Raw genomic sequence first — 15,436 nt, forward strand, 5'->3', positions numbered from 1 at the left:
TAAAATTAATGATGCAGGAAGCAGTCATGCTGAGATGCTAGCCACCATTGTAGCATGCAGGGTTGTTTTTTAAATAAAATGCCAGCTCTGTTTTTTAATGTTTCTATAAATAGCTTCAGTGAGGTTGAACCACGTGGGGGCCACGGTGGGTACCTTCTTGCTGCTGTCCATTTACTTAAGTGTGGTTTTGCTGTGGTTTTGGCGGTTTCTTTTTTTTTTTTTTTCCTGCAAAGTCATGACCTTGAAATGCTTTAATTTACCTGGCAGACTAATTAGAAACGGCTCTATTGTAATTCAGGAGAAGTAGAAGGGAAAAAGTAAAAGGATTACCCAAGACGCTGCCGTCTAGCAATGGCCATTTTTATCATTAGGTGGAAACGCCACTAACACAGTGGGAAAGACTGAGATGATGCAGTAAATAAAGGAGCCAAAGCAGCTCGTAGCTGCAGGACGCAAAGACGATGCTCACGCAAAGACAGGGAGTAAAGACTGATGCATGGGGCGGGGGAGCAGCTCAGTGGCAGAGCGTGTGGTTCAGTCCCCGGTCCCTCCATTGAAAAAAGTTTGTTTAAGTTCATTATAAACAGAAAAATTTGTGTTCAAGTAGGAATAAGCTTTGTAATGTTACTTGAATTTAACTGGAAAACCTACAATCAAAATCGAAGTAACTCCTGAATTTCGGATAGAGGTTTCTCCTGTGCCTCAGGAGTTCAGTTCTACAGGTTAGGGGAACATCGAAGAGGTTGAATCGCAGGGTTTGTTTTTTTAAGCTGTGTGTTTGTCATCGTATTTGTTACTAATCAGCTAGGAAACTAGAGGAAATTAAGTGCTCATGAAGCACCTTCCTTCACCCCTCCCCTAACGGTTGGTTTTTGAGAGAAATACTGTGTTTACGTTGCGGAGTTAGAAGCAATATTTACCTTCTGTAAGTGTGAGTCCCTGATTGGTTAGTCTTAGTTCCATGGATTCGTATTTTTTCACCAGAGCGTCTCCGTTGGAGCTCTGGGTCGTTTGAATTTCATAAACAGGTTTTACAAGGATTCTGTTTCATGACTTTTCATATCCTTGAAAAGTACCTACCTTCAGCCCTTGTGCAGAGGAAAGCTTGTCTGGGTATGAAACTCGTGGGTTGCATTTTCTGTCCCAAGATCTTTGTGCCCTAGAGGTCGCGTGGTCCCTCCCGCCAGGGAACCCGGTCGCTGGCTCTGGCCACCACTGGGTGAGTGGGTTCGTCAGCAGCAGGTCCCCCTCAGTTGTTCCTGGGCGCTGCTCTCTGAGGTCTCTCACTTTTGAAAATGTCCGTATTGCCTTCGGACATAAGTAGCAGCTGGGCGGAGAGTTACGTGCTGCTGCGTCACAGCTGCCTGAGCTCAGGGGCGTGGCGGGGCTTCCCCCCAGACGGAATGCCTCAACAAGTCTTCCTTACATCTTAAAAACTTACTCGGCGTACAGCCCCAGCTTTCCCACAATAAACCCTTCCAGTCAGAGACTCCGTTCTCATTACTGGGAAGTGACTTCCTGTTGTACCTCTGAGCGTCTTTTAAAAGACGCCAGCTTCCGTATTTCACGTCATCATTTTCTTCTGTGCGTCTTTCCTCTTCTGGTTTTTGCTTTTGTCTGTTTCTCGTGCGCACTCAGCACGGTGGCGTCCACCCTCCATCCCTCTTCTCCTGTGCTGGTGACTTGGTTGTTTTCACCTGCATCTGGTCTGTTCCTTACAGTTTAAGATTCACGGGCTCAGCGGCGGTGGTGCCGGGTCCTGTCTGTGTGCTGAGCTCTGCGGCAGGGCTGGGCCTTCCCTTGCAGGTCCGGGTGTGGCAGCGCCTGGCCTCTGCAGTTGCAGCGTGAAAGCCGCACAGGCTGTCGGGGTCGAGGCTGTGCCTGGGCCCCGGAGAGCTTAATTTCGGGACAGCGAACCTGCATTTCATAGAATATTTCCATCATGAATTGTTGTTCGGTTTTGTTGTTGTTGTTCTGTTTAAAAACGTGAAGCCCTCCCAGCTCTCCAGGCTGTGCTGGACCGGCTCTAGCTCAGCAGGGTCCCTTCCGGCTCGCTGCTTGTTGTATTTCCTTTTCTTTGTCCTCAGTTGAAGTCCTGTCTCTCCAGATTCACCTGTGGCCCCCAAAAATCTCAGAGGCTCATGGATTCACGTCCTTCCAGCCTGGGCTCTCTGCTGCTCGTGTGGCACGCTCCCCACTGGGTTCCCTGTGCTGTGCCTTCTCCCTCCTGGCTTCCCCGACAGGTCGGCAGCGCTGCCAGACCTCTCACCCCGCAGCGCTGGGCCTCGCTGCGGAGTCGCTCCTTCTCTGCTCTCTCCTGAGACCCTGCCACGCCCCAGGGCAGAGGTTCTTCCCCAGTCGGGGATCCGTGGGGGGCATCCTAACCTTGCAGAGCCCCCAGCCCCGTCGGGGTGGGGGGCTCGCGACCGCTCCCAGGCCTCCCCACGCCTCTGTGGCTTCGCTCCTCCTCGAGGTCCCGGCCTCAGGCCTGGGCCACCTCTTTCTCACCCGGGCTCTCCTGGACCTGTTTTTTACTAACCTGCCTCCAGAAGCTCGATACAGTATTAAAAATTCAAAACTTTTTGCTTTTAGGGGTCACTGCTGAAGACTTTAAGTAATGGTTAGAGACAAGGCTTTTCGAGAAGTAAGCTTCATTTGCAAAAAGAGCGGTCACTTTTAAACACTGGCCTTTAGGTTGCGGGGTCACACGTCTGTGCTTCTAAAGCTGATTTGTTTGGGGGGCTTTCCCGCTTCACACGTGTCACCGTCTTGCGTGGCTGCAGAAGTCATTGGATTTCCCTCTTCCTGCTTGGTGACAGCAAAACAAGTCCCCTTGTGCCGGGGACTTTTCTTCCTGAAACACTGAGCTGTCCGGAGGTGGCAGGGGACTAAACAAACAGGATGGGCACGGTGAGCCGCGTGGGAAGCTCCCACCTTCCAGCCCCTTGGCAGCCACCAGCCCTTGCTCTTGGCTGCGGCACACGCGGATGGTCCCGAGGCTCCGAGGCTTCGTCTCCTTCTGAAAATGTTTAGACACAGGGTGTGGTGATCCAAATATAAATGCTTCAGAGTATTTGCGGGGAGGGGCGGGCAATCGTATTTTTGCTTAAGTGCTGTGGGCGTAGCATTTTAAGGAGTTTTGGTTGGGCTGTGTTTTTTCCTTGCGATACAAGATTGCAAGTGAGAGGGCGCTGATAGCTGAGTACCCCGCCTAAAACAAACCACGGCCAGGAGGGGTGTTTTAGGAATTCTTGAAAATTATCTGAGTCCAGGAGGTAAAGCCAGGAACCTTGAGAAAGGAGATCAGAAGGCAATTGAGTGGGTAAGAGAATCTTAAGGAAAGGGGCAGAGAGAGAGAGGTTTCAGCTTTGAGTTCTCTCCTACGTCTCAAGCACCACGAGGTTTAAAATAGCCCTGGGCTTAGCGGGCACTTTGCTCAGCCTTGAAGATGCAGAGTTGAGTGATCAGTGCTCACCACTGAGCTGTGTTCTTCGTGCCTGTTGTGTAAGCTCCTGTGACTGACGTCTCCTGAGGGAAGGGTCTTCGATGTGAAGAGAGCACGACTCTCAGGGCAGGCAGGGGAAATTCTCAAGGCAAGGAGGCTTGTCCGAAAGGCCTGTGAAATGAGTACCAGGTTCAGGGGCCTGAGTCTTTGGACGCTAATAAAAACTTTACTAAGCTCTATTTTCAGCAAAGGAGTAGAACTGTGGGATTTTACATTAGACAGTGAAATTACCCCGAATGTAACTCATTCTGACGTTGGTCTGCCAGCCAAGGACAGAAGAGGCAGCTCCCGGCCAGCCCCGCAAGGTAGCAGTTCTGGGATCATGGGTCCTAAAAAGGATTTAAGGCCGTTGAACTTACTAGAAAAGTCCGGGGATGCGGGTGGTGGAGAGCGTTGGCCTCCCGGGGAGGGCCGGGCCTGAGCCCCGGAGAGCAGCGGGCTCGCTCCCAGGTTCACTCCGCTGCTGACCCGGTGCTCGTGTGAATAAAATCAATCAGTTTTTAAGAATAGACTTACTTTTTGCTGCACAGCTCAGTAGAGCTGTTTTCATTCTTAGCACAGACACGTTTGTCTTCCCGGAACTGACGGAAGGGATTGCTCACCAGCCCTCCGGGGACCCTTTCCGTGCTCATGTTCTGTTCTGAGTGTTAAATTTATGTGAGATTAAGATCACATAGAAATATCAGTAAATTGGCCCTGAGTTTAGCAAGAGCAGAAGGGCTTTGGGAGGTGATTAGGCAGGCTCATCTGGCCTCGCGTGGCGAGCCTCTGCAGTCTCTGAGCACGCACAGGATCCGAGCGCGCGCCAGGACGTGCTCCCGCCCCGGAGCGGCTTGGCGTCTCCGCCCAGCTGTAGTGCCCTTAGGGAGTGCAGGTCCCCGTGAGGTTCCTCCCTGGGCTTCGTTTGCGTAGGCACTTCCGCGACTCGTGGTGTTTATTAAATCACGCGGCATTTAACTTGGGGTGAAACCCAACCCCTCCTGGAAAATTCAGCGTGAAATCCTGAGAACGACAGACCTGGGGCTGCGTCAGGGCGTGGAAGCACAGTGGGAGCGGCAGGCGCCCCGGAGCCCCGCGCACCCCGCCGTGTCTCAGACGTGGTGCCGAGGCCCAGGATCGAGGCCGCGCCTGGCCTGGCCTGGCCTGGCCTCCATCACTCCAGGGGTTCTCGGAGCTTACTGTTCTTGAGAATTTCTGCATTGGGGCTGGACATGTGTGCTCTGGTTGCTGGTCACTTTGAAGGGTTTTGAGGGCTGTGTGGCCCCGCTGCTGCGACAAGTGTGTGTCTCCAGAGAGCATCCGTGATGGAGTGATGTCTGTGCACCTAGCTTCTTGTTCTTGGGGGTGTCTCGGCACGAGGGTGGTTAGAGGGCATGGGAGCCTTGCCATCGGCTGGCTTTGCTCATTAAATGCTGGCCTAGTGCCCGCTGTACACAAGAGCCGTGAAGCTGCCATTGCTGCTTTTAAGATGCTTCGCCCTCAGGGCAGTAGCTGTGCCAACAGCCCTGATGGCAGGGAACTGCCCCGGGGGTGTGTGCACAGCCCCCAGGAGGGCAGAGCAGCGGCCCCTGAGCCGGCCTGGGGTGGGAGATGGTACTGGAAGTAAAAACTTTTTTTTTTAATTGAAGTAGAGTTGAGTTGACAATCTCTCGGTCCATCCATGTTGCTGCAAATGGCAATGTTTCTTTCTTTTTTATGGCTGAGTAGTATTCCATTGTATAAATATACCACGTCTTTATCCAGTCATCTGTCAATGAACACTGAAGTTGCTTCCATATCTTGGTAAAATAGTGCTGCTGTGAACATTGGGGTGCATGTGTCTTTTCAAATTGGTGTTTTCATTTTCTTCGGATAAATACCCAGGAGTGGAATTGCTGTGTCATTTGGTAGTTCCTTTAGTTTTTTGAAAGATCTCCATACTGTTTTCCGCAATGGCTGCACCAGTTTGCATTCCCACCGATAGAGTACGAAGGTTCCCTCTTCTCCACACCCTTGCCAGCGTTTGCTGTGTTTCAGAGGTGAGCTTTAGAAGGGGCTTCACGGCAGGAAAAGACACCGCGTGGAGGTGCCAGGGTCAGGAATGGGCCTCAGTGTCCACGAGGGAAAGTCCAGGAAGGGCTTCTCCCTAAGATCTTCTCATGTGCGACATCCCAGGCACGAAGTGAGAGCCGGGGAGGAACAGGGAGCTCCTCGCCCGCCGCCGGCACGTGCCATGCGGTGGAACGTCCGCCTTCCCTGCTCTCCAGCAGTGGTCTCGCTGCCATCAGGGTGATTTGGGGGTACACGTGGATTTCCACATTCCTCTTCACCTTGGCGCCATGCGACTAGAATTTGTTGGAAAGGACTCAAGGGTGCGTGGGAAGAGAGGAGAGAGGGCACCCCCGTGCGTCTTCTTTAGGGTTCTGCTTCAAGTTGCTCCTCTGCGAGACCCCCTGGTGCGGTCCCGAGGGGCCCCCAGGGCATGCGGCTGGTGCCCCGTTCCCGGCGTGGGAATCCTGTCTGGGGTGAGACGCGGCTCGGGGCTCGGAGATGCCTGTAGGTGTTGGTTGGAGTTTTGTTTGGTCTTCATACCTGGAAACAGAACCTTTCTCTTTGTGAGCTCGGCTATGCATTTTTTAATTTTCCTTATATTTTAGCGAACATTTTAAACTACTTATAATGGGTGCGTTCCTGAGTTAAGTTAACCTGCTGTTTTGCTGACAGGGCTGTTTTCAGCCCTTTGTTTTGATTTCACTTGATGAATGGCACAGGACAGTCGCGTAGCCTGCTGGTCAGTCTGCGTTTTCGTACTGCGCAGGAAGGATGCACGGCTTTGAAAATAGTTCATTCACCTCTGTTACGTGAAGAATGCATTAAATTGCCATTGCATAGCACGTACTGTTACTTGAAACTCAATTGTAAACTGTTCTTGGTTTTTAATTCACATGTCTCATTGGTTGTGGCTTCGATTTTCTAATGCATTTGGGGTGTTTTTAGGCAAGAGGCTGGTTGTCAGGACAGGACACAGTGTCTGTCCTCTCCATGAGATGTGACCCTTTGGGTGGTAGCAGGACTTGCTGTTCCCTCTCCCAGAGACCTGGGGCTGCCCTGGGGAGGGTCTTTGCGGGAAGTGCGGGTTCTCTGGGGGGTGTTCACTGTGGCCTCACTGATGCCACCTCACTTCCTCCTCCCCCTGCGGTGGCTCTGCCTGGGGGGGTGGGAGGAGCCCAGTAGCTTGATGTCTGCAGAGGAAGAGTGGGGATAGTGATTCCGTCCTTTCAAGGGTGATGTTGTATCTCACGGAAGCCTGGAAGCCTCCGTCCGTATTCGAATGCCTAATTTGGTTGGGAAAAGCTTGTATTTGCACTCTGCCCGCCCCCTTCAGAGATGTCATTCGAATGTTTCTGTGCTGAAGATCTCAGTGAGAGGGCGTTGAGGCCACACATCTTAGTTTGAAACTGTAGAGTTTGTGTTAATGTGTAACACGGCTGTTGCGCCACACAGGGCTGGAACGTCACAGCCTGGGAGTTCAGACATGTATAATTAATAAAAAGTAAGTCGTTAACAGCTGCGAATGTGCCGGGCACGTATAAATTATGTAGCTGTTCCAGCCTGAGATGGGAGGGCTGCGATCGAGCTGCTAATGAGGGGCTTACAAGTCGCTGTACCGCCGATGCCTCTCCCCCCCTCAGTGTGCGTTGCTGCAGACCGTAGTCAGTGTAAAGCTTTCACTGTTGGTAAATGTTTTTGTTTTAAAATAGACTAATGGAATATCAAAATAAAATTCTTCTATTAGGACAATCTTTTCACCATCCTCCAATAAAGAAGAAATTAAATCTCCGTGTAGTCAGAACCAGTTGCTTATCTACAACAAGGTTAGAAATTTAAGTCCTTAAATAGATCATTGAATCATCTCCGATTTTTCCGGTTTTGAATATTCCCCATCCCCCCAAAAAATAAACTTACAGAACTATTAATTGTTTTAAAAATGGGCTCTATCCTCTAGATATTTGCTTATGTGTCCAAAGTATAGAGGAGGCTAATATCCATCCCTGTGTATGAGAACAAGGCCCCGGGGCGATGTCAGCGTCCATCAGGACTGCTTAGGTAAACCGCGGTCGTCCGTGTCCTGGGGTGGGGCTTCCACCACGGGTGTTTGTATGAGAAGAGTGAGGCGCTTAGAGAACAGAGAGTTGGGGTCAAACAGGGAGACCAGCAAAGGGCGTTTGGTCCCCAGCACGGGTCGGCCCCCAGGCCACACAGGAGGGGCGCTGGCGCTGCGGACAGGGGACTGTGTCCTCATCTGCACGTTCTGCCCTTGGCGAAAGGGCCGTTTGTCTAGGCAGGCCCCCGTTCGGCTGCTTTGAATGTCCCCGTGCCTGCTCACGTCCCTTGTCCCTGGGTGTGTCTGGACACTGCCTGGTTCTTCTCGATTACCTGTCACGTGGGTGGCCTTTCTAGTATCAGAAGAATAAAGAGAGCAGTGTGGCTGGCAACGGGCGAGGGGTCGTGGCACTTGGGGAGGTGCCCCTGCTGCTGCGCCGGGGCCTCTCGGCTCACGCCCGAACGTGTCTTCCCCAGCAGCGGTGGCGGCCGTGTACTACAGCTACTACATGCTGCCCGACGGCACCTACTGCCTGGCCCCGCCCCCGCCCGGCGTGGACGTGGCCGCCTACTACGGCTCCCTGCCGGCGGGGGCCGCGCCCGGCTCCGCCCCCGGGGCCGCCGCCGCCCCGCCCCCTCCAGGGACCACGCCCCCGCCTCCCCCGGCCGCGGCGGAGACCAGCAGCGCGGGGACCTCCACCGCCATCGCCACAAGGTAGGCTCTGGCTTCTGCGGTCCCCCGGCGCGCGCGCTCCTTTATCATCGGGGTTTCGTGGAGGGTCTCCGCTGTCTGAGTAGTCATTACCTAGATCCCCAGGGTGCAGGGTCAGTAGCGCGACGGAAACTGTCATAGACACGCACAGCCGTGAGGTCTCACCCCTTAGAAGCTCCCAGGTGGCGTCCCGCACCGGCCCCCTTAACCCTGCCTCTCATGGGCTGACGGCTCAGTTGGGCCATACTAGGCAAATCAGTGGGAAGTGAAGCCAGATTATTTGCAAAAAATGCAGGATTTCACAAAGCTGGTGCAAGCGAATCTCTCACAAGCTGTTGGCCAGTGGGGATCTGGCCGGCAACCCAGCAAACCGCTGAATAACAGAGCCAGCGAGGCTGGGACCGGAGCCCCAGCAGCTGTCACAGGCGGCGTGGAGTGGGGCGCTGAGGTCTGGAGGGAGCAGGCACTTTCTAAGAGGCACTGGAGTGTCTCAGGCTGAAAAGCGGTGCTCTGGAAATTTGATGGACACTTGGGTGTTTCTCCAGAAATGACCCACTTTCTGATCGTGCTAAGAAAGTCAAACATGAAGAGTGATGAGGCATGCTAGCCCGCGTTTTTTGTTTTCTGTTGTTAATATAGCAAAACTCCACACTTGACTTCTTGGTTGCTTCTAAGAATTAGCAATTGGAGGGAGATTTGAGGAGGGAAAAGATGAACCTATTTTTATGACCTGTGGTGTCATTAGTAACACCCCTGTTTTCATCTTTGGCAATGGTATCTCGGCCCTTGTTGAAAGGATTGACTGATGGGTTTCCTGTCGTACAAGTCACCGCGGGCAGAAGGCCTCCCTGTCTGTGTGTAACTTACCTGTTGGGGGGCCTGAGCCAGGGGAGCCCCTCCGGCAGTCGTGTGGACCCTCCCACCCGCGGCGATCTGGAGAAGGGTCCAGGCTGTGGACGTGACCAAGCTCTTCTCCGCAGCACACTGGCTCCGGTGGCCGCCATCATCCCCCCACCCCCTGACATTCAGCCCGTGATCGACAAGCTGGCAGAGTACGTGGCCCGGAACGGCCTCAAGTTCGAGACCAGCGTTCGTGCCAAGAACGACCAGAGGTGCGGTGCAGGGCTCTGTGGGCTGGAAGGGTGGTGTCGGGTTTAGGTCAGCTTCTTTGTGAATCTAGCTGCATTAAATGTATTTATTTCTTAATCCTTTTCTTCTTATTTACATAAATATATCTTGTTTAATTACTTAAAGTTGGGGTAGTGGCTTTTTAAATTATTCTCTGGATTTTTGTGTAGTTTGTTTTGCTTTATCTTTTAAAAATACTGAAGCTACCTAAAATAAAAGGCTGCAATTCACGCTTTTCAAGAATCCCCTGTGAAAATTTAGACACACACTGCAGTTTGTTTTGTTTAAGCAGATAGTGTTCCGTGCCTCTGGTGGTAAACTGAAAACAGGGCTTGTGGTTGCAGCGTGGTCTGCGTGACCGCGGACAGGCCCTCCAGTGCCGGCCCGTCTCCGGGTCTGTTGGGGGCCGAGGCCACTCGGCTCAGCCTCTGGGGCGTTGGGAGCCCGGGGCTCGAGCAGGCGGGTCAGTCGGGGCTGGGTGGGCTGCTGTCGCAGCGAGCGTGCCTTGTTGAGCGCCTGTCCCCCTTCTGCTCCTAGGTTTGAGTTCCTGCAGCCCTGGCACCAGTACAATGCCTACTACGAGTTTAAGAAGCAGTTCTTCCTCCAGAAGGAAGGGGGCGACAGCGCACAGGTGCGTGAAGCCTGGGGCTGCCTTGGTCTCACACATGATTTCAGGTGCAGTGTGTCTCGCATGTGCTGGATTTGACTTCTCTCGCCTCTCGCCTTAGGTCTGTTGAAATCTTTGACCCATGTTCATAGTCATTGATGATCATTTGTCCAGCACGTTCTAAGCAAAACATCCCTGTTTCTTCAAGCCTTAGATGTTTGGTCGGCTCTTATTTTTAACCGCGTTTGCTGGAAGCCGTGCCCTGTACTGCTGTCGGGCTGACGTGCACCTAGCGCACGAGACGTGGACCCAGGGGCACCAGCTGACGTGCGGGGGCTGCCAGCGGCTCCCTCAGGACTCCCCAGCACATGTCCCCACGCCTGGTTCTTGTGCACCTGTCGGGAGCAGTTGTCCCCATCCTTGTCACCTTTCCTTCCTCTCCCCTGCTCTCCTCAGCTGGACACCCTCATGTTTTTTAGAAACCTGTTTTGGTGGAGAGATGACGTAGGTTTTGCATGTCAGTGATCTCTGCACCTCGTGTCTCTGATTGCTCACGCTGAAGAGCGCGGCCTCAGCGGTGGGCACCGGGCACGACTGGTGCCTGGACGTAGCCTCAGTGACCAGCGAGCGCTGGTTCCCAAGATGGTGTTAGAGGGGTGGTCCCCCCTCCCGCCCTCCTTTAACGCTGCTGTGTCAGGAATAGTCCATCTGGGCAGAAGACGTGTTCCTTACACTTATGCAGGCGATGCCACACGTCCTCGTGTCCTTTCTGACACCCCATGTCGGTCCTGTGGAGCCGCTCACTGTCACGTTTCCCCTCCGCAGGCTGCGTCCACACCCGAGGAGGCTCCTGCAGAGTCTGCTCCTGACACGCCAAGTGACACCGCCGGGGAGGGCACCGTGTCCGAAGACGCGGCTGACGTGGGAAGGGGCAGCTCCTCAGGGAAGAAGGAGGCGCCACCCAGCAAAGCCGTCCCAGACGGGAAGCTGGTGAAAGGTACGCTGTCCTCGCCGCCGGGAGGCCCAGTCTTGACCTTGGCCTTGGAGATGTCACTTGATGCTAGCAAGGAGGAGCCTGGACCACTGACGGTCCGCTGCCGTTGACTGCGGCTCGGGAGGGAACTGGCGCCCCGTTACGTTGCTCCAGCAGAGCTTGCTTATGGCGGAGGGCTTTCCCGGTGTCCAGCTGAGAGTCGTCTGGATACAGGCTCGTCTTAGGTGCACGTTTATTTACAGCCTGTTGCAGTGATTTAACGGGAATGTTTAGAGTATTTCAAATAACTTTTGGTGCCCACTCAGACTTCTGAAACTCTGTGCAAACTGTTGCACCAGCGGAGTTCGTTTTCTTGGGTTGTGAAGGCAAGTGCCTAGAGGATCTCTGCTGGGCAGGGCTCCGCTCGCTCCATCCTGGTGCCTCGTGTGGAGGAATGCCTAAGGAGGAGTGGTCTCTGCCGGGACAAATGTGCTCGAAAAGAGCAAATGTAGACAAACAGGGAAGTGAAAAGCGGACATGGCTCGTGGCAGAGAACTCTGCAGTGGAGCCCCGCCTGCGGGGAGGCAGGGCCGGAGGGAGGGAGGGAGGCTGTGCCGCGAGAGGGCATCAGGCTGGGACGGAGCGCGGAGCGGGGCTCCAAGAGGCAGAGCAGGTGTTCAGAGGTGAGAAGTGGTCCAGGCAAGCGTGTGGTTCCCCGCCGGCATGTAGGCCTCTGCTCTGCCCCTATAGTGGGCCCAGGGCCTTCCCCAGGGGCAGCTGCACACCTTACAGGTCGGAGCAGAGGAAATCACGTCTCCAGTTTGGGAGTTTGTGAAGAGGTTGCAGCAGAGAAGCCACTGGGAGGTTGTGGGTGGAGCTGATGGTGGGAAACAGGACTGCGTGAGGAGGGTAGGGAGCACTGTGGGGGTGCAGGGAGCAGAGAGGGTGCCAAATGGAGCAGGAAGGGCTGGGGTGGCAGGAGGCATTTTCTTTGCAGCGGGATGCCTTCTGTGATAGGCGGGTGGTCGAGAGTGACCAGAATGACCCGGGTGAGTGGCTGGGAAAATTCAGTGACTGAGGAAAGCGTAAACGTACCTTTGAGTTTGCCTGAGTGCTGGAGCTGCAGCTCTCCGCAGGGAGAGCCCCCGCACCACAGGCCTGCCCTTACTTACTCCATTCTCAGTCGCTCTTCGTTTCTTCAGTCACATAGAGTGAGGGCACGTCTTAATGATCTTTAGTCACAGGTATGACTAATTGTAAAGAGAAGCTTTAAAATGTCGCTGTTATAATCACTAAGGAGAAAGTACTGTTCTCTGCCTCTAGTTTGATCTGGACATGCTGGTCAATAGTCAAGCATTATGATTCTTTAAATACCACGAGAAGGTAACAGTTCCTGGGTAAGTGAAATGAGATCGACAGCTCCCCCCACAGAAGTGTCTCCAAGCCTCTCCGCCCAGGACGCTCCCTGAGCGCGCACTCTTCCTCTCTCACCTTCCCTAGCCACCTTCAGACGCTCGCCGAAATAAGCGGAAGATTATAATAAAGCAAAGACTGAAAACGGTTATTGCTCCAGAAACAGGAGAAAGTAGTGGTCATGGTTCAGGAGGGCGGGCCAGCCGCCCTGGAATTCAGTTCATACGGAAGAGAAGGACATTTGGGGGCCCAGTGGCAGTGACCCTCGGGGGAGCCCATGTCAGCCAAAGCAGGGGGTGGGCAGCAGAGAGAGCCGCCAGGAGCATCCGAGGCCCCAGCAGGGGTGGCCTGCGTGCCAGGGGCCGCAGTGAGCTCCGTCCACACTCCCACGGGTGTCTGGTGACTTGGCAGATGATGTAGCACTTAGGGCCCCCTTCCTGCTCCCTGAGCCCGAGATACCTGAGAGCTAGAACCCACCCCGCCCTCAACTCCGGAAAACACAGGCCTGCCTCTCCCTGTCGGGATGAGAAAGCAGAAGGTCAGGTGCCATGGCAGGACCGCAAAGGGATGGGGAGCGGTGACCGAGTCACCGGAGGCCTTTCTAGCCTCTGATTCGTATTCTCTCAGACTTAACTATAAAACCAGTGCAACCCGATAAGCTGACATCTGGGGAAGATTGTTCAGTAACAGGTTGCCAAAGCCTGCAATATAATGAGAGCACTAGGATTCACACTGGGTGAGAAGACAAGTTTGCAGTTTTCCTCAAATCTCCAAGGGAAAGGATAGAGGTGGAAGAGGAAGCGTCCAGACAGGAAAACAGGCAGGTTGTCCTCCACGGGGGCAAGGAAGCAGCTGGCACCTCGGACTCGCATCTGCAGCATTAAAGCCAGCGGTCAAGGTGCGTCTGAACTTTTGAATGAACAGTGTTCTGAATGCTGGAGCAGACATAGCCTTACCCACGTGTCAGCACTCAGAAGTAATTAGAGACAGTGAGGACAATGAGAATGTTTCTTATCAAAAAGTTATCAAATGCAGTGAAAACTTAAAAGAGAAACCTGTAGCCTTATATGCTTCTGTTGGTAAAGAAAAAATAAAATAAACCTTCAACTCAGGAACCTAGGAAGAAACTATAAAGTGAACCTAAGGAGGCAGGACAGGACAGTTAATAAAAACCAAAGCAGAAATCAGTGAGAAGATGACAGAAGACCCATAAAACTGACGGTCGTTGTGTCAGTTTAATGCAGGGGGAAAAAGCAAACGGAGGTGCACAACATAATGAGGGAGAGAAAAAGCACAGGTGTGTTTTAAATACACAAGAGCAAGGTGCGTAACTGAATCCAAATAAATTTGGAAATAACTGAAGAAATTGTCCAAGAAAATAAGTTGCTGAAGTTGTCTCAAGAAGAGGCAGTAAAACGCCCCGTCCGTAGCCATGAGAGAAAGCACCGGTCGACGAAACTCCTCTAAACCACGCAGGCTGGGACAGAGCCAGGTCAGGGCACCTCCCTCCAGAAGAGGAAAGCCTGCGTGGGGAGCCGCCCCGGAGCACCGGGAAGGGAAGTTAGGAAGCCCTCGAGCCCCCGTCCGCTCGCCCCCCACGGCTTGGCAGCTCGTAGCCCACAGTCCCCGAGAAATCGCAATGGCACACCTCAGGCTGAAGCCAGCCGGGAGTGGCAGTGACAGCAGGCGTGCACAGGCAGGGTCCGTCCCAGCAGTCCCCCCAGAAGGCCTCCCGTGGCACTGCACCGCGTTTGCGGACAGGCGCTGAGGACGTGCCAGCGTCTCCTGACGGTTGTGTGCTGAAGCCTCTGTGGTGTGACAGGCAGGGATTGTTGTTGGAAAACAGGCTCTCCGTTCTGAAAGAGAATGTATTACCGCATCTGACAGTGATGGTGGTTCCAGGCAGACTAGGTGCTTAAATGTGAAAAATAAAGCCATAAAAGTGGAGGGAAATAAAGTAGCGTTGTTCTAGTTTAGAGTTAGAAAGGACTTTTTGAGAATCAAAGTCATAAATGGTAAAGGAAGACGACTGGGTCTGTTGGGAGCTGGGCCTGTGCAAAGTTGTGAGACGAATACCAGAATGGTGGTGATCGCTCACGTGACGAGATGAAACGCTGAAATCCTTGGGGGGAGGGTACAGTTCAAGTGGTAGGGCGCGTGCTTAGCGTACATGAGGTCCTGCGTTCAGTCCCGTTTCTCCATGAAAATAAATAAATAAGCCTAATTACCTCCCCCTGCCAAAAAAAAAAAAAAGAAAAACTAAACTAAAAAAAAAACTTAAGAAATGTTAAAATCCTTGCTGTGTAAAGAACTCTCACAAATCAGTAAGAAAGGACAGTCACTGCAGTAGAAAAGCAAAGGACGTGAAAAGATGGTTCACAAAGAAGAAAAATAGGCGGTCAGTGAATAAGCATTTGAAGTACGCGCTCATGAGCAGCGCACTCTCCTGTGCCTCTGACCTGGGAAAGTTAGAAAGTAACGGAGAGGGTGTGGGGCAGCCAGCCGGACACCCACGTTGTCCCCGGCACGACGCGTCGTCAGGAGGAGGCAGTCCCCGACTCTCACTGTGGCTGCCCTCCCCCCACAGACACCCCGCTCACCAGGGTGTCTCGACAAGGCTTGTGAGCTGTCAAAGCTGGAGAATTGAGGACAGTCGTGGGAGACTGAAGTAAATCGACGTGTCCCTACTGAGAAGTATTTTTGCCGTTTTTTAAACGATCAATATTGACATGGAAATATGTCTCTGTACTGTTTATATGGAAAGCTATTGCTTACTAAGTGGAGACAGCAGGCTGTGTATGAAGCTGCACTTTTTGTGCGTTTAAGCACACACATACATATTCAGCCCTGGGAACCATCCGCCGGTTATGTTCAGACAATTTTTTTCCCCAAATCTGAATTGCTGTTGGCCTTTTATTTTGTCCACCCCTGTTTTTAAAGTTTCCCACAGAGAATATATATTACTTTGGAAAGGAAAAGTGGTAAAACTTGCTGCCTCAAGAATGGACGCATATT

At 53.0% G+C, this 15,436-nt stretch overlaps 1 protein-coding gene across 5 annotated transcripts in view; it reads left to right on the plus strand.

The window, feature by feature from the left end:
* SFSWAP (splicing factor SWAP) overlaps nt 1-15,436 on the plus strand; it is a 66,626-nt gene that overhangs the window by 20,770 nt on the left and 30,420 nt on the right. For 4 of the 5 annotated variants that reach the window (XM_072953371.1, XM_072953367.1, XM_072953369.1 and 1 more), the window contains exons 8-11: nt 8,066-8,303; nt 9,281-9,412; nt 9,966-10,059; nt 10,861-11,032. In XM_072953371.1, the coding sequence (XP_072809472.1) occupies nt 8,066-8,303; nt 9,281-9,412; nt 9,966-10,059; nt 10,861-11,032 (636 nt within the window). The remainder of the gene's footprint in view (nt 1-8,065; nt 8,304-9,280; nt 9,413-9,965; nt 10,060-10,860; nt 11,033-15,436) is intronic. The other variant, XM_072953368.1, reaches the window with a different exon arrangement.

Source organism: Vicugna pacos, chromosome 32, assembly GCF_048564905.1.
Source record: "Vicugna pacos chromosome 32, VicPac4, whole genome shotgun sequence".
Taxonomy (NCBI): Eukaryota; Metazoa; Chordata; class Mammalia; order Artiodactyla; family Camelidae; genus Vicugna; species Vicugna pacos.